Source organism: Canis lupus, chromosome 37 (genome assembly GCF_048164855.1).
Source record: "Canis lupus baileyi chromosome 37, mCanLup2.hap1, whole genome shotgun sequence".
Classification (NCBI taxonomy): Eukaryota; Metazoa; Chordata; class Mammalia; order Carnivora; family Canidae; genus Canis; species Canis lupus.
Genome location: NC_132874.1, coordinates 25,558,175 through 25,583,933, shown reverse-complemented (window position 1 = coordinate 25,583,933; position 25,759 = coordinate 25,558,175). Strand labels below are relative to the sequence as shown.

The 25,759-nt window shown below is 44.0% G+C and overlaps 1 protein-coding gene across 8 annotated transcripts in view; it reads right to left on the bottom strand.

Annotated features, from left to right (window-relative positions):
- The window catches only part of EXOC2 (exocyst complex component 2), a 224,900-nt gene that overhangs the window by 101,180 nt on the left and 97,961 nt on the right, over window positions 1-25,759 (bottom strand). For 7 of the 8 annotated variants that reach the window (XM_072813903.1, XM_072813908.1, XM_072813909.1 and 4 more), the window contains 3 exons: window positions 22,722-22,840; window positions 6,872-6,997; window positions 1,047-1,171 (listed from right to left, as the gene is read on the bottom strand). In XM_072813903.1, coding sequence (XP_072670004.1) covers window positions 1,047-1,171; window positions 6,872-6,997; window positions 22,722-22,840 — 370 coding nt within the window. The remainder of the gene's footprint in view (window positions 1-1,046; window positions 1,172-6,871; window positions 6,998-22,721; window positions 22,841-25,759) is intronic. The other variant, XM_072813910.1, reaches the window with a different exon arrangement.

Sequence of the window (25,759 nt, the reverse complement as noted above, 5' to 3'; positions counted from 1 at the left end):
GAAAACATTCCGTGCTCACGGACTGCAGAGGCAGCGTTGTTAAAATGGCTCTACTGCTCAGAGCAATCTACACAGTTAACGTGACCCTCATCAAAATACCACAGCACTTTCCACAAGAGCTAGAACAATCTTAAAATTTGTATGGAACCAGAAAAGCTCCCAAATAGCCAAAGCAATTACTCTTTATATATATATATATTTTAATTTATTCATGAGACCCAGAGAGAGGCAGAGACACAGGCAGAGGGAGAAGCAGGCTCCATGCAGGGAGCCCGATGTGGGACTCGATCTGGGGATCCCGGGGTCACGCCCTGGGTTGAAGGCAGGCACCTGACCACCGTGAGCTCTTTTTCTTTTTTTTTTTTTCTTAATTATTGTATTTGTTTATTTGAGGGAGAGAGACAGAGAGTGTGACTGCAGGGAGGGACGGAAGAAGCTCTCAAGCCGACTACAGAGTGCAGAACCAGACGTGGAGCTTGATGTCATGACCTGGGCCAAAATCCAAAATCAAGAAACACTCATTCGACGGAGCCACCCAAGTGCCCCAGGGCCAAAGCCATCTCGAGAGCGGAGCAAAGCTGGAGGCATCACAATTCAAGACTTCAAGTCACATTACAAAGCTGTGATCATCAAGACAGCGTGGTCCTGGCACAAATATGGACACACAGGTCAGTGGAACAGAATAAAAAACCAAGACATAAACCCACAACTATACAATCAATCTTCAACAAAGCAGGAAAGAATATCCAATGGGGGGGAAAAAAAAAAAAGACAGCCTCAAGAGACAGGTGTTGGGAAAACCAGACACCAACATGCAAAAGAAAGAAACCACACACAAAATGAATTCAAAATGGATGAAAGTCCTAAATGTGAGGCAGCTATAAGTTTTAGAGCTTTTAATTAATCTTAAAATATCGGACAACAGTTAATAGGTTTTGGGTCTCTAAAGTCTAAAAAAAAAAAAAAAGTCACTTCAAAATCTACAATTTTCAAGATTCGCACACAGAATGACTTAGCTACCCCTACAGGCAAGTCTGTATACGTACCTCGCTGAAAAGGCTTCCATTAACATAGGAGATCCAGAGTTTCCAGAAGTTAGGCAGCTGACTTAAGACAAGCTTGGTCAATTTTACAACGAATGCCACTCGGTGAGGAGTTTTGTATCTCCAGGCTAGAGGGGGGGAAGATGCTATGAATATACTTTGAAATAGGAACAAAAACGGGCTTGAACATGTTATTGCTCCCCCACCTAAAGATGTGTCCCGCTTTGTCCCACTTTGTCTGTGGGGCCGACACCTCCCTCTCCACATCTCAGGACCAAAGCCCGCCGGCAGGGAAGACACTCTAACCAGAGGTCCCTGCTGTTCTCAGGGCAGGAGGACGCAGCAGGAGAAGCAACGGGGACGCTGTGGGGTTTCCCGCTCGCCCTCAGGATGGTCTATGGCTTCAGAAGCCATGTGCCTTCAGACGGCAAATAAGGAAAGACAGGGCAAGGCCAACTAGCCGTAAACTGCAGGCAAGTATCTACCAGTTAGATATTACTACACATGCGGTGAAAATTCAACAATGAGTCAAGTCATCATAAAAGAACAGACTCAAGGGCAATCATAATGAGTAACTCTTCCTGTAATGAAGAAACCCAAGAATAAATAAAAACATCGAAGCCTCTTGGATTCGGTATCATTTAAACGCAGTTACCGTAAATGGGAAATAAAGTCGCATAGATTTCTTACGGGAGTAAGTTCATAGGAATAAGAACAAATCAGCAATTCGGTGAGCATTAATCCCTTCTGGTCTCTTCCCTTTTTCTGCATCACGTTCTCCCCTGTTTCCTCCCTCCTGCGTGCCCCGCTCCCCCGCCCCCCAGCAGGAGCAGGGCAAAGGCCCGCCTTCTGTCCAACTCACAGCAACCATCGGGAGAAGGAGAAGGAGAACGTCGGGCCCAACTTCTCACTTCTACTTAGCAATTGCAAAGACCGGTCAGATAAGGGGACTTCATTAACCCCTTCATCAACTGCCAGCTTCCTTTCAAACTACTCCTAGGCAAAAAGTTTCGTTGCTATAATTACCACCGTTACTCTAGTGGGGAAGGGTGGATTTTATTTCTTTTAAAATGTCTCATAATATTCTAAAAGGACAACATATAGTCAGAAAAGAGAATGTCACAGGATATAGAGCAAAGAACCTCCCACCACATTCTCCAACTGCCTCGCTCCCAGCTGCAGCCATAAGGACCACTGCTATCAGCGGCTTGTGATTCTTTCTGAAATATAAATACATATTCTCTCCCCACCCAAATGTGTTTTCACACAAATCAAAGCATATTAAAAACACTTGGCCTTTTTTTCACTCAATAATGGATGCTGAAGTTTTTCCCGATTCATACACAGAACGTTTCCCCTGCCCCACATTTACAGGGCACGGTTCACCCTTGAAGAACACAAAGGTTAGGAACACTGAGCCCCTGCACAGTCAAAAGCACGTGAACAACTTCTGACTCCCCAGACACTGAGCAACTAATAGCCTGCTGCTGACCAGGGAACTTACCAATTACATCAAGCAGTCGGTTAATGTGTATTTTACATACGTATTACATACTCTACTCTTACAATAATACCTTTTTGATTTTTTCAGTATTTCTAGGCTACACGGTTTATCTGAGAGTTTTTTCAAATTGTCCCAGATCTCCAAAAAAACTTTCCAATATATGTACTGAACAAAATCCATTGTATGAGTAGACCTGCCCAATTCAAACCAGTGCAGTTCACGGGTCAGCTGTATTTCATATTTTGTATGAATCATGATTTCTAAAAATCTCTATAATAGGCAAGACTGTAGTTAAAATTAGTGCTTCAAATAAATAAAGTTAGTGTTTTATTTAATAACTCTATACCTACAGCACTTAGCACACGTGCGAGTGTCAATGTAGAATAAATTCTCACAACCAGAACCACTAGGTCCAAGAGTACCTGGAGCTGTGATTTTGCTAAGTGGTATTAAATTACCTCTATGGGGATTCTTTACACATCCACCAGCAACAAACAGCAACAAACACAAACACAGCTGAGCTCCCTTATAATCTCACCAATGAACAAATCAAACACACAAAATTCCAAACAATAAAAAAAATTGGGGGATTTTGCCAAAATGGTACCCCACTGTAGTGTTACATGGCCTTTTAAATTTTTATTGTTGAGTACTTACCTTCGTACACTTGAGAGCATCCAGACTTCCAATCTGTGGGCCATGGAGCCCCATTACGTAGGAGGTCTACTAGCCCCCTGTCTAGTTGTGCGGAAAAGCTTCAAATTCACTGTCACGTATGTGAAGCGTATGATTCTTTAATAGGGGTACACTGTGAAGTGTTCTGATTTATTTGGCCAATAGTTATTAAGGGTCCACCGTGTGCTAACCCTGTGGCTGTACCTTAACGTCTGTCTAAGACGGTCACCACTGCTACTGCATGAACGGGCCAGGTCTCTCCCTCACGGAGCCTACAAGTGAACAGACAACCAAGGAAAGGAGCCCTGGTCATAATGTGGCAGAAGTCTAATGAGATTAGAGGTATTTTTCACCTGGCGACAGAGCTGAAGCAGTCAACCCAAATACAGATGAGCACCGTTTCCCAAACGGCATGTAGTGCCCTACACAGCACAGGCCACAGCCCAGGAGATGACAGGCCAATGACAAGGTAAGAAACAGGACCAGAAAATCTAACACCTGAAGCACTAAGAGACCTGCCTCACGTGGTAGCAAGTAGACTCTTATGTGGTATCTTCCTCTAAACTAGGGCTTCAGAGTCTGAGCTCCTCCACGCAGCTATATGGACAGCTCCCTATATAACCCTATTGTGAGAAACTCACCGGATATCCTGGTCTCATATATTCTTTGCAAAGCTTTTTTGCTGGGAAATTAAAGTGGAAACACCTTATGGTGAACCAAGTCCCTACTGGCTCTGATACTGGACAAGGACTGAGCGCTAGCTTACCACACACCCACGTGCTCCACATACATGCAGATACTCTAGGCGTCCTGGGGAATGCCTCCACCCCAGAGAAGAACAAGGAATGCTGCCTCTTCACCAATGTAAAGGAAAAGTTCTTTTTTTTTTTTTTTTTAAAGATTTTATTTATTCATGAGAGACTCAGAGAGATGCAGAGACACAGGCAGAGGGAGAAGAGGGCTCCATGCAGGGAGCCCGATGGGGGACTCGATCCCAGGACCCCGGGGTCATGCCCTGAGCTGGGCCAAAGGTAGGTGCTAAACCGCTGAGCTACCCAGGGATCACCTAAGGGAAAATTTCTTTTTAAAAAACAGAAATTAAACTAAGCTTCTCTCTGGTTAAATCCATTAATTAATAAGTATTCTAATTGAAGTGATTTTATGATAGGAAAAATAGTTGGGAGAAATACAAACCTTACAGGACAATCCCAAAAAGCTTCCACAAGGATTTCTTCATTCAATCTTTTTATGACAGAATAATGGTAGAATGATTCGAAGTTCACCGTAGTGCGGAGTGGTAACAGAGCACCTAAATACTATTACCAGATAACCCCACTGGGCTGGGAACTCTGCAATGACTTCATGCTTTGGGACTCAGTCATCAAGGCTCTGGGGAAGCGGACAGGTCCCGGCAGCCTCCCGCCCAGTGACAGAGAACAACCTTTTGTCTCAGGCTTAATTTGATCTTTTTATTACTAATGGGTTCTTTATACCTACGTCTATGTATGTAATGAGAGTCCTGCCCATTCCTTCTACGTCTACTTCATCTAAATTCTGATTATTTGAAACTGGTTTTGGGTTTTATTTTCTTACGGAATTCAACATGTCTTAGTTAAATTCCCGTATGCTGTTATGAGTCACAGAACAACCTCAAGAGCTATTTCCAAAGGCTGACGAAAAGAACTATTTACTATAAGCATCTTCCACAATGTTTCAAGTTCAAGTAATAATTTTAGGGAAATTAAACGTGTATTTTACCGCCACTTCCAGCCATATTAGAATAACAAGGATCAGACTCTGCCTCCAGTTACAAACAACTAGAAAATTTGGGTGGGGGGAGATATATGAACTATTTCAGACATTACACAATGGGCAGCACAGGACTGCCATTCCCAAGGGAAGGGAGATGTGTGGGGAGTCCATAATTCCCATGGCTTTCTGCCTACAATTTCTAGACAACTCAGTCAAAAGGAGGCATGATCTACACAAAGCTCAATGGCCTTTCTGAACTGGAGGTGAACAGAAAATGCAGGAAAGAGTTCTCTGTAACGAAGCAGAGTGGAAATAACTGGGGGCGAGGAGGGGGAAACAGAGCCTCAGTGATCTACAGGATAATCTACTGGCCCAACATACACGTAACTGGAGTCCTAGAAAAGGAAGTGGAGCAGAAAAATATTTAAGAAAACCACGGCCAAAATTTTTCTGAATTTGATGAAAATTTCCAGAATCTCATAAAATAGATCCAAGAAGTGTGGCAAAACTCAGGCAGGATAAATGTGAACTATTCAAGATGATATAACTCATCACAGTCAAGACTCAAGAACAGTTTCTAATTGATCTAAGCCTATTAGCATGTCAGCTGATGGCAGTAAATTCCTTAAGGACCGAGGTGGAAGGTTTTTAGATCCGACTATTATCCTACTAATTAAAAGAAGGACGTACTGTTCAGGAAGCCAGGTGGGCTGCGCCCCAGAGCCAGATCGTGGCTACATTCCCTAGAGGGCTACAATACGCCACAGTCTACAGAAGCGAGTGACTCTGTTTTTTCATCATTTATATTAGTTTGATGGGCTGCGTAGGAAATAGGAACAGGACAGGAAGGAACACTGAGCCCTCCATTTACTACAAATGAATCATCTCATTTTAAGGTGTTCTTATGGACTTTCATTCACATTTATTAACGAAGCCTTAGTAAAAGCCCTACTCCTCATACTTGTACGAAGAACATAAAATACTTTAAAATTAACTTTAGATGTATTTAATATAAAGTAAGTTATTTCTATTACCTTATTTGGATTTCTTTCTTTTTTTTTTTTTAAGATTTTATTTTTAAGTAATCTCTATACTCCACACGAGGCTTGAACTCACAACCCCAAGATGGAGAGTTGAATGCTCTACCAACTGAACCATCCAGGCATCCCACCCTATTTGGATTCCTTAGATCTGTTATTGAGGTTATAAGTAACCAGTGACTAATAGCATTTAATTGGTACCCAAATGCATTATAACCAATATATTTTGTATCTCACACAGCCAAATAAACAATAGGTAAATATCAACTCTAGAAAGTTAAGAACTGTTAACAGTTTAATTTCAGATGCTTTATTCTCAGAAAAAAAAATTGATTGGCAATTAATATATTATTAACTATGCTTTCCAGACCAAATTTTAAAATGCATAAAAAAGATGTTTCTTGGGCACCTGGGTGGCTCAGTGGTTGAGCGCCTGCCTTTGGCCCGGGGTGTGACTCTGGGGTCCTGGGATCGAGTCCCACATCGGGCTCCCTGCTTGGAGCCTGCTTCTCCCTCTGCCTGTGTCTCTGTCTCTCTCTCTCTCTCTCTATGTCTGTGTCTCTCATGAATAAATAAATAATCTTAAAAAAAAAGTGTTTACTAACTATAGAGATGATTTTTGTTACGAATTTCATCTTAAAGAAATTCTCACAAAATATTTTCTGTGGCATGTTTTTAAAAAAGTCAATCACAGGAAAGATGAAAGGAGATCTTACGTATGTTGAAAGCATTCGCCTGTAAAGGTCGGTAATACTTAGCAGCAGTAACACAACTAACCAGGAAAATTCCCAAGAGAAAAATGTTTGAAATTGTACAAGTACAAACTTAAAAGACAAAGTCGGGGTTGAGATACTCACTGTCATCTCGACCGGACTGAAAGCTGCTGCCCCTCTTCAGGGATGCTGTCTGACTCAGATGGCCCAACACCACGGGGCGGGCGTCCGTGTCCAGGTCCAACATGGGGCTGTGAAGGCCTGGAGTCCCTAGAAGAGAGGGGACACTTCCATATACTCCAGATATTCTTCCTGGGCTGACTTAGTGGACTGCTTCTCTGAGTTAGTTCTTGCTCCACTGTCCTCCACTCTTTTAAATAAAACATTGTCCAAGCAAAATAAAAGAATCGTTTTTCTAGCTAGCTTCTAAAAGTCATTCCCACCATGACAGATTCTTGGGATTCAGTTCACTACTCTGAGTTAATATAGAGACGTAACAAACGGTGAGAGAAACCTATGGGTCAGCTTAGAATGAATGCCCAGCAAAGCTGGCAGGGGCAAGGCGGAGGGGGAGGGCTACAAAACTAAAAGCCGGGATGGGAAGTACTTTTTTGAAAAAAACAGCTGATACTTGGAAGCCACGGCACTGACGCTCTCCTGGTGGAGCAGCCTTACAGCATGAACTGGCTGTCCCTTAAAATTTACATCCCCAAATCCTACGATTCCTTTGTTTGGGATGTGGGATTTGATCCCCCACTTGTGTTCCCGATGCCAGCCACCTAATTTGGATCCTTCTCACCTCACGCTGGTACTATTCTAGAAGTCGGACATTTTACTACTATCAGGCGACTCTCTTTACTGTCTGGATGAATATCACTGAAATAGTGCTTTCTGGATTCTCAGAAGTTTTCCAGAAAACCCTGGACATCCAACCAAAATTATCCCAAGAACCAGGAAACTTTTTTCCTAAAACGGATCTCAAGGTCTACTTGTATCTCATGTTGCTGGGTTAGCAAGACGTTGGCTTCACACGGCAAAATTTGCCTTGTGAGTCTGTCCCGGTGCCTGTCGTCACCACTCTGGGCTCTGCAGCCGAGCCTCCAAAGGTCTTCAAGGCAAGATGAATTCCACACACGTGTACAGAGTGTTCACCACGCCTCGGACACCTACACATTCTAGGTATGAAAATCCATCTTACACTTCCCTATCCTCTCCATCTGAAAGGCCTCACGCCTCACCTATCCTTCCTCTCCACCTCCTCAAACTCTTATCCTTAAAAATGCAAGTTGCGGTGCCGCTGCTCCATGAAGTCACCTACAATTCCAACCCGGAGAGCTGCCTGCCTTCTCCGTCTTCTGACGCCAGTGCAAAGAAACCCGATTCAGTTGACCTAACATTCTACCTTTTTTGCTCTCCTACCTCCAAACCAAAATATTATCTTCTCAGGCTTAAGGGTTAAATATTGCATCTCTGTCCACAATCACTGGGCCTTCTGCAAATAACCCCCTCAATATATACTGAGTGACTGATATTATATTATTCAATAAGAACTCTACTCCTTCTTTTATAACTCAGGAGAGAAAAAGCAAATAGATAGGTTTTCAGACGCAAAAGGCAAAACATCCCTGCCACTGATAATATTAGTTATTCAGTAACACTGAACAAGTAGGCCCTGAGGATGAGGTGATGAGTAACAGATAAGGCCCTGCTTTCAAAGTTTGTACATTCTGGTAGTAGAGGCAGAAAATGAAGCAATACATAAATACAGCAAAAACGTGCTCTGGAGAACCTGCTTGGGGGAGCTCCTCCTATCATGAGCCACGTAACACGATATAATACGAGCTATCTCCTTGTGTTCTCACAAGTGCTCCTAAGGTAGGGTCTGTAGAAATAGAATCATTCGAAAAGATTTTTTAGTGTCTTACTAAAACACTAAATAAATTAAAACACTAATAGAGTTTTACCGAAGACATACTACGTTTCAGCTGTTGTGCTAAATGCTTCACTCGCGTGCACTTCTACTCGGGAAGCCCTGTGTCGAAGATACGACTTGTAAAAGTCCCATATTTTAAAGCAACAAACAACTTGTTTGTTAAAACAACATGAGATGTGATAGAGAGTAAGAAAACACAAACAATGAAGAGATAGTATTTTTATAATTGAGTTTTTGTATATTAAAGAAGTTGTGTGTGGAAGCTTTTAATAATTGATGACATTTCCCTTTGCAGTGTATGTAGTTGCCACTGCTATTAGCTGTAGAATTCAAGAAATTAATATGAAAATATCAATTTCCTGACATACTTTAAAAGGAAATATAAAGGAGCCCAAACTTAGCATCAGAATAAATATTTACACAAAAATTGTAATACATATAACATTTTATATAGGAAGGTATAAGAAAAGAATGCTTAAAATATGGGTGGGGCCCCTGGAGGGCTCAGCGGGTAGAGCACCAGACTCTTGATCCCAGGGTCACGAGTTCAAGCCCCACATTGGGTGTGGTGCCTACTTCAAAAAAAGGCCACGTGTTACTCATGATGGTTTCAGAACTATACATTTTCTTAAAGATTTATCTATTTGAGAGAGAGAGAGAGAGAGAGCGCGTGCACGTGAGCATGAGTGGGAGGAGGGGCAAAGGGAGAGACTCTTCAGCAGATTCCTCGCTGAGCATGGAGCCCAGGGCAGGGCTGATCTCATGAAACCAAGTGTTAGAGGCTCATCCAGATGCCACAAAACCATACATTTTTTTAAGAAGGAAAGCACTTCCTACTTTCCTGAATATACATTATATAGTATTTCTATTTAAAAAAATATGATTATGGGGGGGGGAGGCTCCCGGGTGGCTCAGTCAGGTAACATCTGCCTTCAGCTCAGGTCACGATCCCAGGATCCTGAGATTGAGCCCTATGTCTGCCTCCTGCTCAGCAGGAAATGTGAGCACATGTATGCTCTCTCTCTCTAATAAACAGAATCTTAAGAAAAAAAAAATGTGTGTGTGTGTGTGTGTGTGTGTGTGTGTGTGTGTATATATATATATAGTTACCATTGTTCAAGTAGATCCTCGGAAAAAGATTTTCCCCATAACTGATATGTTTACAATTTTAATATAAGTAGTTTAAGTCACTTATATAGTTTAAGTAAATCTTGAATTTTGAAACTGTTAAAGGATTATCTTCTTCTTTAATAACAGAAATTGTATTAAGAATATGCTTTTCTTCTTTTAGAATCATATCATCATTTTCCATAACATCAGGAAAAGAAAATTTAACATGAACTAATTCCTTAATTGTCAGGGTTGAATTCCCCGGGAGCTCAGACAACAATACCTACACCCTCGGGACTAAGCAGCATCTGGGACACATCTGCAAGGCGCATTTTTGCAGAGTGACCAGGAGGGAGCGCTTCAGCACCACACACAGGCTTGAGCCCTGCAGACTCGACATTAAACTCAGAACCCAGCTTCCTTCTCTGACATCTATGGTTTTTTGTTGTTGTTTTAAAAATAATAAGGTCTTAGGATAGGTTATTTTACAGGGAATTAGGAAGATCATCCTCTGAAAAAGAAAATTAAAACATTTTATTTTATTTTTTATTTATTATTTTTTTAAAATCCCAGTTGTCAGGGACTATTTACTATCAAGTGTTCAAAACAAAACAAAACAAAACAAAAAAGCAAACTTGAGGACTTGTACCCTCCTTTTAAACTTAAATTACATGACGTGGCATTCCTACCCTATAAAATCATTACAAATACGAAGTGGTTTTGGTGATAAATACGCATTACTCTAAAAAAACAGATGAGAAAAAACAATTTCTGTAACATCAAATCAACAAAAGGCTTTAAAATATCTTACAAGAGATCAGCATATTTTCTCTTGATTGCCTTACTTCACAGTATGATAACATCTTTTGATGTGCTTGAGACATATATACTTTATATGAAACATACGGTTATTAAATGAGAATAATCAGGAGGTTTCCTATTATGACACCCTAACTCATGTGCAACTACAATTGATGCTACTTGTGCGTTTTCCCTGACAACCTGAATTATCTGCCCTTTGATATCCGGTTGAGAACGGTATCAATTGTATACAAACAACTTTAGTTTTTTCATTACAATTTTACCTCTAATGGGACATTTTGCAGGTGACAGAAACAAGTTTTTTTTATGAAATTGTGTTTGACTTTGTCTTTCTCAATCCTGCATTAGCTTATGAGAGGTCATTTATTTCCCTGATAGTGAATTTTATCTAGAAATGAACTGTTCCTACAATTTTTTCTAGATGAAAAAAATTTTTTAAAGTTTTTTTTACTTATTTGAGAGAGAGAGAGAGAGAGAGAGAGAGCACGCATAAGTGAGGGGGATGAGCAGAGGGAGGGAAGCAGGCTCCCCACGGAGCAGGGATCCCAACACGGGGCTCCGTCCCAGGCCTCCGGGACCATGACCTGAGCAGAAGGCAGACGCTTAACCGGCTGAGCCACCCGGGAGCCCCAAGATGAGAAGTTTGTAAAAGCCTTTTATTAAATAAGACTACAGCCTTGGTGAAAGGTCGTAACTTCCTGGCTTCATTTGTGCTAATACCAACAAACTGTTTGCTGTATTTGAAACTGGGGCAGGGATGAACCCAAGATTCTCCTGGTTACACAACCGGAATGGGGTTCCGCAGCTCGCCTAAGCAATTGTCACAGGCCAATACTTCATGATCTGTAAAAATCAGGGCTTGACACGATAGGATTTTTAAAGTCTTCTTTGGGTGTAAAATAGTGATTTTAAGGTATGAAGCCTGAATCAGAAACTTTAAATCACCACTGCAAACAAAATGGGAAATATGTTTACTGTGCTCACTATTCCTACAATTAGGACACTGATGAGTGAGTGGTGTTATCTAAACGTATAAAAAGTCTCCCTCTACACACGACGAGATGAGCGCTGGGTGTTATGCTATATGCTGGGAAACTGAATTTAAATAAAATTTTAAAATAATGAAAAATAAAGAATATAACGACTTCAGAAAAAATAAAAGTCTGCCTCTAGAGAAAATGTGCAAAGTAAGCCTAAAGTAGAAATCATATCGAGAAAACAATAAAGACAACAAAAAAGACAACAAAAAAACCCCGTCAGAATTTCATGGTACTTACTACGATGGCCCTGTTTGGAAGACACTAAAGCAGGGTGAGCAATAAATACACTCAAATGAGTAAATGCTTATGAGATCAAAATTGTTGGGTGATAAACAAAGATGTGTGGGGAATAACTGCAGGGGAAAGATGACCTTGGAGCCAAAATTCCACGTAGGCACATCCCCCGTAGCAGGAGAACCGGCGCCACAGAACTTCTAGCCCTAACAATGCCAGGTGCTGCTTGCAGGAAAAACGATACAAACAAAACCTTGGGTAAGAGGGTGCAGCCAAGTCTTGTACATCCCGCAAACCAGTGTTCAGGTTACGGTTTTACCAATGTAGCGGAGGAAAGGATGCACAGCCTACGTACAGATGCCTGAAGAAGAATCTTGGGGACAAAAAACAACAAACCTCCAAACATTTAAAATTCTAAAATAATGATAATAATAATAATGACTAAGCCTCTTAATTACTGACAAATTCAGAATCCGTCTTTTGTTTCCCCAGTTAAAGCTTCTGTAACCGGCTACCCCCGTTCGCAAAAGGAGCTCTTCTTCTAATTGTGAGGACGCATGAGAAACTGAACAGATCGTTAACAAACAGGAGAGAAAAACCATTTCTGGAACACTATAACAGAAAATTTGTTTTAATTTGGAGAAAAGAGGAAATTTATTCTCAAAAGTTGCTGAAGCTGCCTGCTACAGAACAATAATGAAACAATCCTAGTTTTAAAAGAGTAAAAAGCAGCTGCAGTGTAGAGATAATCAGACGTCCTCTAAAAGAAAATAAACTATCAATCTTTCACAATTTGCTCTTAACAAGTTGAAAGACTTGCTGATTTTTTCCGACCGATAATGAAGTCAGGAATCTACAGAAAATGCTCGTTCCACCTCGCACTCCGAACCACTTCCAGGAAACCTTGTCAGGTGTCGCCCAAAACCCTCCCGAACCCTCCAGAACTTCCTGACTCAAGCTGGGCCAGTGTCCCCGACTTTCAATGCAAATGGCAGTAAGTCTGCTCAGCAAGCCCGGCCCAAGGGCAGAGGCAGCCGGCCTGCAGCTGGGGGGCCAGGCTGGGGGGCGCAGGCTGGGGGGCCAGGCCCACGAAGGCACCGCCTTTGCCCATCTTCGGGCCTCCTGCAGCAAGCGGGCTCCTAGCACGCCGCTGAACACACTTCCCCACCACCCTGGCCCCCCCAGCCACCCCCTGGCCCCCCGCCCCCTCTGGCCACTCTCGGCCACCCCCTGCCCCCCTGGCCACCCCCAGCTGCCCCAGTCCCCCTGCCCACCCCCCCACCCCACCCCCCTGCTCCGCACAGCACAGGTGGCCTGGGGACCCTGTCTCACGGGCACACGCAGAACCTCAGCCCGGAGCCGGGGCCACCGGGACAGAATTAAAAACTCCCCACAAATTAGACCTGTGTCAACAGATAAAAGCGTTCTTTTTGATCTTCTTCTTCTCTCTATACTTAAAAGTTCCTACCGGGGCACCTCCTCCATTTAAAGAGAATCATTTAATCCGAATTAAGCAAAGGGAGACATATTCAATGTACTCCTGTTGACCTCACTCCACTTGTGAGGGTGTCACGATTGTCCCAAGCAGTTTCCAAGCAGGAATTCTGGTGCATTTTAACAGCATTCAGAACAGTAGGTAAAAGAGGAAATGGGGGATCCCTGGGTGGCCCAGCGGTTTAGTGCCACCTTCAGCCCAGGGCGTGACCCCGGGGTCCCGGGATCGAGTCCCACGTCGGGCTCCCTGCATGGAGCCTGCTTCTCCCTCTGCCTGGGTCTCTGCCTCTCTCTCTCTCATGAATAAATAAATAAAATATTAAAAAAAAAAAAAAAGAGGAAATGGGCTTTAAAAGCAAGACCACAGGTGTGAGCCACGAGCAGTATTTAGTAGCCAGCACCGGCCACGTAGGCAAGAACCAGGTATTTGTAATAAGTTGGGGAGGCAAGTATCAAAACTATTTATGCTTTTACTAGAGCACCCTATTCTTTTGTGATTATATATAGATCTAAATAGAGAAAACGTGCTTAGAATAGATGAGCAACAGAATTATTACACAAGGATAGAACACAGAATTAAAATGTTTGTAGTGCGTATTTTACAACTACCAGTTAACGCTAGCGTTCAATGCATGCTTGACAAGCATCATCAAACATGTTTTCTCTCTTCAGGGCAGGGGACGTGGATGAGACATGAAACGGCTCCCAGCTGCAGGAAGCCTCCTTCCAGATGGACAGTAAGCCAAGGCAGTGGAAAACCACCAGCTGCTGGGATAAAGAAACTGGGGGGAAAAGTCCTTTTCAAATAAGCCTCTTTGGCCTGGTTTAACAAAGATAAGCCACTCATTCATTGTAAGGTGAATTGAATCTAGTACAAAATAGCAGAAACAGGATCTTCATCAATTCTTTCCTATGATGTTCAATGGCTGTTATTTTACAAATGAATGCTATGGTGCTTAGAGGTCCTAGGTCACTGACTTGATTTTATTTTTTTAAAGATTTTATTTATTCATGAGACACACAGAGAGGCAGAGACACACAGGGAGAAGCAGGCTCCATGCAGGGGACCCGACGCGGGACTCGATCCCGGGACCCCGGGGTCACGCCCTGGGCTGGAGGTAGACGCTCCACCGCTGAGCCCCCCGGGCGTCCCAGGCCACTAACTTTAAAACATTACTTAAATTAGGAGTATTCATTACTAGTCTTAATTTTAATTTGGCAGTTACAATTGTCTTTTCAAATTAGATCAAAAACAAAATCATTATATAAAAACCTGTTGATCCACACTCAGGTAATTAACACTGCTTGTATGAATTCATACTATTCACAAACAACAGTGATGATTTCTGATGGAATGCGCTTTAAATCCAATTCATGGCGTTCTGAACATCACCTGGGTTTCTTCTCTTTCTGAAAAGAGGACAAAGCGGAGAGGTGCACGGACGCCACTGTGCTGCAGAGAGGTTTTCTCCAGCAGTCCGACGCCAGCACTTCCACTTCTGTCTTCCATACCTCCTTAAAGCTTATAAATCTCAAAGCAAGTGAATAAAATCCCATTAGAAGCATTTTTGCCTTCTAAAGCCAATCTAAAAAATAGTCACAACAACAACAACAACACAAAAAAAAAAAAAAAAAAAACAAGGGAGCAGATAAAGCTGGGGCTGTGTCTTAGGAAGAGCAGGTGGGCATCCAAGCACTATTTCCTATCTGAAGCGGCTGCAGGGATGCCTTTCCTGGGTTTCTTTGTAAATAAACTTCTACTAACCTGGATTCATACTGTTATTATCAACATTCAGAAGAGAAACGGTTTTTTAAATCTCCGGAAAACACATTTCATAAAAGGACCGTCCTTATGTACAACCTAACATTGTAACTTTAAAAGAAAAATTATGATCTTATTAAAAAATTTAATATAGGTATAACAACACATTTTTACTGTCTTTTTGACCATGGAAATATTTTTGTAGTTCCATAGAAAATTTGATGAATCTGCTGCTGGTTTCCTACAGAGACTGCAATTTATTTATTTATTTTTTAGGAGTTTTTTTTATTACTGTTTTTTGAGACTGCAATTTAATCTAGGGTACAGGAAGTTTACTTAACCCTACATTATAAAAGTACCAGAATTATATTTATTAACTCTACTAATTAAAAGTGTATACACACACATATTAATGTACACAAAGGTCAGGCTATATTTTTTAAATATCATGAAAAATAGTTTAGTTACACTATGTAAGTTCAGAAAATTGAACATGACCTATAAAATATATAAGCTTGAGTTGAAAATATAGGCTTTTATAGCTTAAGATCATCAAACAAATATTTTTATTTCCGCAAGTAATTAATAATCTGCTCAGTGTCTGGAAAAATTTAAAGAGTAGCTATCTAGCACAGCACCTCTATTCTTAACATTTTCTCTTCCGTAGTAGATCCACACTGTGATGATTCAGAATAAGCCTTTCCGGTGCGACACACCATCCCTTAAGTTTCCAAAGGGCACCTGAGCCACACGTAAGCGTATTTTCTTCTGTGGTGTGAATATTTTAAGGAGCCTATTGCTTTCTTAAGCCATTGCTCCTATTGTGCCCTTTTTCCAAATGTCCATTCGGGAAGTCCTAATTAAGGACACGTCTCCAAGAAGGCAGTAATTGCTCCAGGAACAGGCTGACGCCTTTTCCCCTGAGTTATTAGACACCAGCCGGCATGTATTTTAAGAGCCAGACTCATTTTCAAAACAACAACAACAAAAACACCTTTGAAGCCTACCTTTAAACATCCTGTTTGAGACTGTCCGTAGGGGGCTCAGCAAAGGCCTTTCCTGACAGGAAACCTGAAAACTGAGTCTAATTTTGGACCTATTTCATAGGAATTTTAAGAGAGGATTGACACTTCTTACAAGGCGGTAATACAAGTTTTCAGGTCAGAGGGCTACGGTGGACACGGGGAGGCAGCAAAACCGTTAGCCAGCTCAGGCCGGGAAGGAAGGAGAAACGGGCCAAGCCTTCCCTTGGTGTTCAGCTCCGATGAGGGTTTTGATTGCTAATCCTTTTCCGGTCCCCCCCCCCCATCTTTGTCTCCTCTTAGAAAAACCAAAAGACCACGTCTGGGCTATAGAGGCAGGTCACGGAAGAGTAGTGAGGAGTATTTGGGGATGGACGTCAAAGTGTTCCTTAAGGTACGACGGTAACAACAGGAGTTCTGTGCTCCAGAACTTATCCTCTGGAAGGCACCGTCTACTAGGTCCAGCGCATGTTATTACTAGAAAAACCGGGATCCGAAGAAAGATCTAGGGAATCCCTGGGGGGCTCAGCAGTTGAGCGTCTGCCTTCGGCCCAGGGCGTGATCCTGGAGACCCGGGATCAAGTCCCACGTCAGGCTCCCTGCATGGAGCCTGCTTCTCCCTCTGCCTAGGTCTCTGTCTCTCTCTGTGTCTCTCAGGAATAAATACATAAAATCTTTAAAAAAAAAAAAAAAAGTGTATTGTCAAGGAAAGCATCCCAATTCTCTAAAAAAAAACCAAACAAACAGAAAAAAGATCTAATGCAGTGTTCCTAAGAATATCAACCTTATGACCTAATGACCTAGCTGTGCCAAGAAATAATTTATATACAAAAGAATCTTTCTTGGAAAAAAGGTGGTTTTTTTAATGTAGGATTGCTGTCTCTGAAAATCTATCATCATCTTTGCTTATGAGATTTTCTCTGAAGACCACAAGACTAAATACAATTAACATTTTTTTTCTTCTCAAACAGCTGTGTAAAGACTTTAGGACTTCAAAAATACACTTGTATGTTAATTAGATTTCTTAAATTCATGCATAAAGACCAACCAACTTTACTTAAGAAGACATCAAGAAACCTTTTCCTGTCTGAAATACTTATCGCCTAACTATTTAAAATTGTATTTTATTTCACAGGACTGTCTCGGTGCTTAACCATTGTTCTGCGGCCTGGGGGTCTGCTCAAACAACTACAACCAGCCTTAAAAGTCCAAGTACAGATATTCTAATAGAGGGACTTGACAATTCAGTCTTTAGATTTAGAATGCAAGGAGGTTTCCTCTAGAAAAAAGGATCCTAGGGGGATCCCTGGGGGGCTCAGCGGTTTGGCACCTGCCTTTGGCCCAGGGCATGATCGAGTCCCGCATCGGCCTCCCTGCAGGGAGCCTGCTTCTCCCTCTGCCTGGGTCTCTGCCTTTCTCTCTCTCTGTGTCTCTCATGAATAAATAGATAAAATCCTTAGAAAAAAAAAAAAAGAAAGAAAGAAAGAAAAAAGGATCCTGAGAATACCGGAATAAAAACTGAAAGTTCGCAGTGAAGCACCAGGTGGAACTGAGGCACTGCCTCATCCTGTTCGTCGTCTTCATAAATCCCGCGTCTTGTCGCACCTGCTCCCACACCTGCACGCGGAGAACCTGCCGCCGGCCTCCCCGGCCTCCCCGGCCTCCTTGGTGGAGGAGCGCGGCCCGCGGGAGCGGGGAGGGACCTGCTCCCCACCCCGCCCCTGTCCAGGACAAGTGGAAGCTGGAGGTCACTCTCTGAGATGCGCAACAGATCTAACGTCATCGACTAAACTGCACAATACCCCAGGGTGTTTTTCCATTTCTAAAATAACATCATTATACGAAAACATCCAATAAAAAGCCCAAACGATATTTAGGAGGCCTCCTCCGTACGCCCTTACACTAAGAGTGTATGGAGACTCTCAAACATCAACGCAGCGTCCACCTTGAACGACCGGCTTATTCCCAGGAAACTCCTAATCAAGACAAATATTCTATATAAATACGTCCACGCATACATACACCTGCGGTACGTGCGGTCACGTTACCTGTGTAATGTCACAGGCGCGGATCAACGAGCGAACGCGTCAATGACATACACAGGCATCGGTGAGAACGACCAGAAGAGGGACCGAGTGCAATGTACCGGGGGCCAGTTCTTCCATCCTAGGAAATACACGTTCAGTCTAGACTCATGTCACCTCGCATGCCATTTGCCTTTGTACTGAGTCCAAGTTAAAAAGTCACGGTATCGATGTACTTGGGAAGATTCCCGGGCATATTAAAGGGCTCCTGAATCTTGAGAACTAACTGAATCTTTGGGATTAAGAAATTGTTGATGACTTTCAGGTAATGATAATGGTGTTCTGGTTACAGTTTATAAAAAGCATTTTTTTTTATCTCTGGAAATTACATACTGAAATAATTATGAATGAAATAATGTGACCCGCTTCAAAAATAACTCAAGGTGAGGGAAGGTAAGAAGCAGGTAAGGGTACAAATAGAGTCAGATGGGCTGTGAATTGATAACTGTTGAAAGTGGGATACGGGGCAGCCCGGGGGGGGCGGGGCTCAGCAGTTTAGCACTGCCTTCGGCTCAGGGCGTGATCCCAGGGTCCTGGAATCAGTCCCGCGTCGGGCTCCCTGCATGGAGCCTGCTTCTCCCTCTGCCTGTGTCTCTGCCTCTCTGTGTGTCTTCCATAAATAAATAAATAAAATCTTTAAAAAAAAAAAAGAAAATAGGTGAGACACACAGGTTAGTTCACCATATTTATTTTTTATTTTCCAAAATAAAATCATAAAAGCTCATTCTGATATGAGCTCAGAGAACACACCAATTTTCCAGTTAAAAGGCTTTTCTATGTTAGGATTATCTATGCTGTTCGTATTAGTAGTATTTGCTGACAATAAAAAACAGCTGGTAGGCATGTTCTCCTGGATGTCAACCAAAAATCAAAATGTAACTTGTGAATGTGTAACTAATATATTTAGGAAACTTACATTATGTGGTGTATGAAATCTGTGGAGTAAATTCAAAGAGCTGTAAACTGTTATTTTTTTTTTTTTACTTCCTAATCAGAAAGACCAACTGAAGAAAATAACTTTAAGTCGAGCTCAATCATCCCTAACAAATATACATTCTTTTCGTTATTTCCTAAGTGATGAGCAAGTTCTGCAGCAAGTGTGTGGTCAGTGAATTGAAAAGGGAGGGCTCCAGTTAAACGTTAGGTTTCATCATGTTTTTCCCAGACATCTGATTTGAAATAGTTCTGGATGAATACAGATAGCAGGACATAACATCAAGACGGCGGGGAAGCAATCCATGAGGTAGAACGCGTGTGCCCATTTACCGTCAAGAAAGATTCAGGCCGTAGGCAATGAATAGTGGCCATCAGGTATTTCAGGTATGGATGCGACAATAAGACACACGAAATTTCATGGTACTGCTGCAATTTCTTTTCTTTTCTTCTTTTTTTTTTTTTTTTTAAGATTTTATCTATTTATTCATGAGAGACACAGAGAGGCAGAGACACAGGCAGAGGGAGAAGCAGGCTCCCTGCAGGGAGCTTACATGGGTCTCGATCCCGGGACCCCGGGGTCACGCCCTGAGCCCGAGGCAGATGCTCACCCGCTGAGCCACCCAGGGATCCCTAGTTTTCCAATTTCAAATAGTCTCTATGTTGTCTTCATAAATTACACACATTCCAAATATTCAAATATTTTCATGACCAAATTACAGAGTCACATTGTGTCTTCTTGGCATAAGTAGGAAAACCGTTTGTTAGACCACGCAGCCTCCTTTAACCTGGAGACTGGCACTGCTGTGCCCATGACCCTGCTTAGTGAAGCGGGGAGCAGGTGACGTTTACGAGCACCTTCTAGGCATCCGGGCTACGCCGCGCCTCTTCATCTAGATAACGGATATTCACCATGTAGGCTCAATGGAAATACTGTCTCCTCTATAAAACTTCCTTGGACCTCCCCTGAACGGCCTCGAGTAGATTTCTATACGCCCTGCTCCACGAACCTTTCACAATCATCGCCACGTGAGTCTTTTCCCACCAGACCACACAGCACGTCTGTCCTGCTCACCGGTCCCTAGCACGGCACGTGGTGCCCGGATTAGGGACCCAGACCCTGCCTGATTCACCTGCGAGCTTCAACAAATGCTGAGGCCTGGACCCAGAGATTCTAAAATAATCAGTAGGAATGAAGTGGAGGCCAGGAATTGACGGTCTTTAAAAATACCCGGGGGATTCTGAACGTACACAGATGCGTACGGCCCTCTAAACATCCCTAAAGACCAGCCTGTGCGTATCCTTGAGGTCATTTTCACCTGCGACGCCTACTAAGTAATTAACGACATTAACAGGAAGTTTGATGTGCCGTTAATAAAAAAGATATTTGGATTTTCCTCAATATCAAGAAGAGAAAAGAACAAAATCATGGCTGGAAAGTACTCAAAATCAAGCCAACTAATTCATGACGAAACCCTGTTATCAATAAGTAATCGTAAGCTCTCCATTTGCTGCCTTCTGTTCCAGGACTGTCCTTACGTGACTGCACTTGCTTCTGGAAGCCTCGTCCTGGAAGCATCCCCAGGCCTTATGCTGCGTACGCATCTGGCACCTCACGCTGCTGAAACTGCACCTCCCGAGGTCACCAACAGTCGCCTCAGCACTAAATCTAAAGGACATCATCTTATTCACCTTAAAATGCCTGCTGATCACGCGTCTCCTCTGGCTTTGTGACACTGCACCCCCCGCTTCCTCCTACTGGCCCCGTAGGTACTGCCCCCCACGATTCTGTCCTAAGGTTTCTCCTTTGCTCCACCTTCTCGGGTGAATGCATCAAGTCTCAGGACCATCTATACACAGATCACACCCAAATCTCTTGCTCTTCAAATTCAAGATACGTTTGGGAATCATCCCTTGCAGGTCAGACAAGTCCAAATCGAGACTGTCCAAGCCAAAGGAAAAAAATGATTTTCTGCCCTGTGTTCCCCAACTCAACGGGGCCATCATCCCAACTAGTTGCTGGGGTCAGGGATCTGGGGGTCACCCATGACCACTTGTTCCTCCCTATTCCTCAATCAAGTCCTATCAATTCCAGTTTCTGAACAGCTCTGGAATCTGTCTCTGCTCCACATCCACCACCCTCGTGTGAAGCAGCCCGGCAGCCTGCAAACCAGCTCCTCTGATCCACCCCTGCTCCCTCTCATCCTCACTCCATGGAAGCCAGAGCTGTCTTTTAAAACTTAAGTCTCGATGGGTCTTTACCCATCTTAAGGGTCTTCAGACCCTTAATCGCAGCCCAGGGTCCTCTGCATCAAGTCCAAAGCCCTTCAAGCGGCTACGCGGTCCATGCAAGACCTGGCGCCCGGTGCCCAAAGCCTCCACTCTTGCCACTCTGGGCACGACGTCAGACACAGCGAGTTCAGGGGCCACCTCTTCCCTGCGGCCCTGTGCACATTCTACTTTCTCTTCCTGGAAGGGTCTTGGCCTCTTTCCTCTATTTAACTGGCTGACACACACCCTTCCGTCTTCAGACAGCGACTGCCTGCAGGTGGAGTGTCACTTCTGTGACCCCAGAACCCTGCATCTGACGCGGCTCCTAGTGCTACCCTGGCAGCAGGAACGTCCAGGCTCAGGAAGCACCACCGTAGCCTCCTTGTCCACCGCACTTTGCCTGCGCACCTGCTCCCGCCCAGCTATTTTATAAGGCGCCCGTAGGCCAGGCCACGTGGCATAGGGACCGCTGCGCCCTTGGCACCGCCATGGCAGTGGGCACTGCATACACCCAGTATCTGTGGGATGACAAAATCACACAAGTAAAGGTCGATAAACCCGCGTGTGAATGCAGCTGTGCCTTCTTCCTTTAAGCTTGAGCCTTTGCAGAAGTCCTCCTTTTTTCAGACTGGAGTCATCCCAGCAGGCTGCTTCTCATTCGTCTAGCTCCTCGCGAATGAGCTGCGGCTGCACCACTGTCCGTCTGCACTTGCCGCGACGCCTGGCGCCTGCAGGGGTCTGACTCGTATTTGGTGAACAGGAGTAGACCGCTACCGTTTATAGAAGACTAATGTTTCTACACCGTGTTACTTCCCATCGAAGTTTAACTATTTCCCTTTTTTTAAAGATGTTATTTATTTATGTATTTGAGAGAGAGAGTGAATGACAGAAAGAGAGAGAGAGGGCGTGGGGGAGCAGGAGGGAGAAGCAGACGCCCCGCTGAGCGCGGGCCCCGATGTAAGTGAGATGTGAGTGACCCTAGGACCCGGGGATCGCGACCTGAGCCGAAGGCAGGCGCTTAACCGGCCCAGGCACCCAGGAGCCCCCAAGTTTGACTATTTCTTAAGTGAAATCTGTGTCGACCATAAAACAGGTCTATCAGGAGAGTTCTCTCCCTTCCCTTTTATTCACTCAGCTGAAATGCTAACCAGCAGGAAAAACAAAAACAAAACAAAACAGACAAAAAACAAGTAGAGATGTCACGAAAATTAATCATTAAGCATTTCCACTATTGTCCTTAAGTGGACAGTAAGGAGAAGCGCGATGCTCTGGAAGAGACGCGGCCTTACCTTTCAGATCCTGTACGTATCCCTCCTTGCAGCTGTGCATGAGCTGAAGGATCCACCTGTGCTGGGCCCCGATACACTGCCAAGCAGGGTCTCCCGGCGCATGAAGGTCAGACAGGTACCTGGAAAAGCAAAGCAAAGGCTGACCACGTGGGCTTCCTCTGTGCAGCCATGATTAAGGACCAAAGGAAAGCTAGCATATTTTTAAGTAATCGCTTTTTTTTTTTAAGAAAATCTAGAATTTCATCAATTAATAAAGCACTTGTGAACACTGGTCCTCAACATTTAATTTGAACTGAAATATATTCAAGTTTATTTTCATGCAATTAACAAATAAACCCCCCCCTTTTTTTTTAATAAGGCAGTTTTAAAAAAGACCACCAAGAAGACAAAGACAAGTTGCGATGATCCTAAACACTCAGTGAGAACTAGTCTCTGTATGTACATTCAGCTCGGAGTGGTTCTCCGTCATTACAAACAGCAGTGGGAGCCAGCAGAGGACACCCGGTGACCTTCTGGGTCTCACTAGTTTTGTCTCCGCTGGCCCAAGGGCGGCCACCAAGCAGCGGGACACGACCTTCGTGACCTGTGTGATCTCCCAGGGTAAGCACTTAGCTCTCAACTCTTCCTGGGAAAAATCTCTCTCTAGAAAATACAGTACAGGTGAGCATTTCTTTTAGGTTTTAAATAGTTCTTCAAATATGCAAAGTCTTCTTTGTGCTTAAAATATCCAAACTCGGATTAAGAATTGAAATACATTTCAGTTGAACAATTTCTGACAAATATCATTCAAGTTCTGGGCCTCAGCCCTCGGGAGACACATAAACATTGGGTGTTCCCCGTCATGCATGGGGGAGGTGGTCCAAGACCTCAAGCGGGCGCCCAGACCCCGGCAGCACGGAGCCCTACGTGGCTGGTTGGTCCCGTACACACATGCCTACGGTGACGTCTGATGTACAATTAGGCGCAGGAGAGATGAACAACAAAACCAATAAAAAAACCAGATGTAATGTATAATATATGGCAGTTGAGGTCAGGGGAATGTGGTTTCTTTCTCACTTACTGTCCTGTCTTCATCCCCTGTTCCTGTGAGGACAGGAGACGGTGAAATGCTGTGTGATGAGGCGAAGGGACGGGACGATGGAGGCAGCAGGTGCAGCCCTAGGCTACGGCGGACCTTCCGACTACATGTCACACGGAGGATCACCTGCTTCCCAACTGCAGTTCACTACAGGTACCTGGTCCCTTGCAAAACACCCCAGAGATGGTGGGGGGCGGGGGGGGGGGGCCCTACTCCTGCAATAACTTAAATCCAATTAAATCAACTCCAAAAGCTGAATTTATTGTCTTGAAATTACTCTTAAACCATAAGCTGTCTGTTGTCTTGGGGTTAAGCATTCTTGTCCAATAATAAATGTTAATTAACGGTTACAAGCTGAGACCTGTAGCCACATTCTAATCACTGAGGGATGCACCAGATGCTTCTCTCCCACGTTCCTCCAGGACTACTAGGTATTTCCTTACTCACAGGCATCTCAATGAGCAGCTAATTAGATGAGAAACATTTTATAATAAGTCAGCAATAAATGAAACGTTGAGACCTCTGACGTCACACTTAGGAACTCTCTACCCTGACCTTTACAAGCTAATGCAGACAGCCTGGGCTCTGGGCAGAGCTGGGCATTTCATCATCCTACAAAAGGGCCCCTCAGGGACGCCCGGGGGGCTCAGCGGTGGAGCATCTGCCTTAGGCTCGGGGCGTGACCCTGGGGTTCCGGGATCGAGTCCCGCATCGGGGTCCCTGCAGGGAGCTGCTTCTCCCTCTGCCCGGGTCTCTGCCTCTCTCTGTGTCTCTCGTGGATAAAAAAATAAATCTTAAAACGAAAAAAAAAAAAAGGGAGGGCCCTTAAACAGTGGGGGCTCACCTGGTACAGGGCTGCCTGGAGGTCGGCCCAGCAGCTGGCCCTCTACCCTTCCCTGACTGCCGGGCTGTGGCTGTGCTGAGAACAGGACGAATCAGTTAACAGGACCCTGGGATGACAACTACAACCTAACAACATAGTTAGCCTGGCATCGATACCGCCACCCAATACGAGGCTTTTTTCACCTAGAATACGACTGCCGCGCAGTACACGGCGTCGTCTTTCCAGAAAACAAGTGACTGCACCCCTTCGTGCTGGAGATTTGTCTTGGCGTCTCCTTTCACAGGCCTGTTCTGCCCCGAGGACTTCTGCAGTACTTTCTCCTCAGATGTTGGTAGTAAAGCACAGGAACATTCTTCCAGGGAGGCTGCTTCCTTTTAAATTCTTAAGCTACTGAGTAGGAACAGAAATGGTCCATTTTAAGAGCTCAGTGCAGCTCGAGAAATCAAACTCTTCTGCTTAACCACTCTTAAAATCCGGTTTCTTTAGCGTGGTGACTAGGCCCTGGCAAGATTCAACTGTAAGCCCTGATGTCATCTTGTTAAAGGGAAGCACATTAAGAGAGCGCCTTAAAGAAAGACAAGTGTGTTATCTTGCAAGACTCTGCAGCGTCGCGATGCAAAAGTACGGCCTATGGTAGGCGTTTCCTTGGTTAAGTGACTTAATCCGATAAACGTCGTCTTTTCCTTTAGTGTGCAGCGTAAGGAAGTGCAAGGGCTGAACACGCAGGCCTGAACGGCTGCTCCACTTGTGCGCAGAGCTCCTCCAGCGCTCTGCTGTCGGTGTGTTTTCTCTTCCTTGTGATTCTCTTCCTAATATTTTCTTTCCTCTGGCTTATTTTATTTTAAGAACAGAATATATAACACATATAGGAGACCAAATATGTTAATCAGCCGTTGGCATCGTGGGTAAGCCTTCCAGTCGGCCCTAGGAGGCTAAGCTTCAGCAGCCAAGCTTCCGGGGAATCAAGTTACAGGTGGATCTGGCCGGAGCAGCTCCTGCCTCGGCCCCCTGGCTGTCCGGCCCACCGGCCCACCGGCCCACCGCAGCTGCAGTTCAAAGATCTTTGTTTAAAACGTGGTGCGCGTTACTGCTGCTGCTTCTAAAACCGTACCTCAA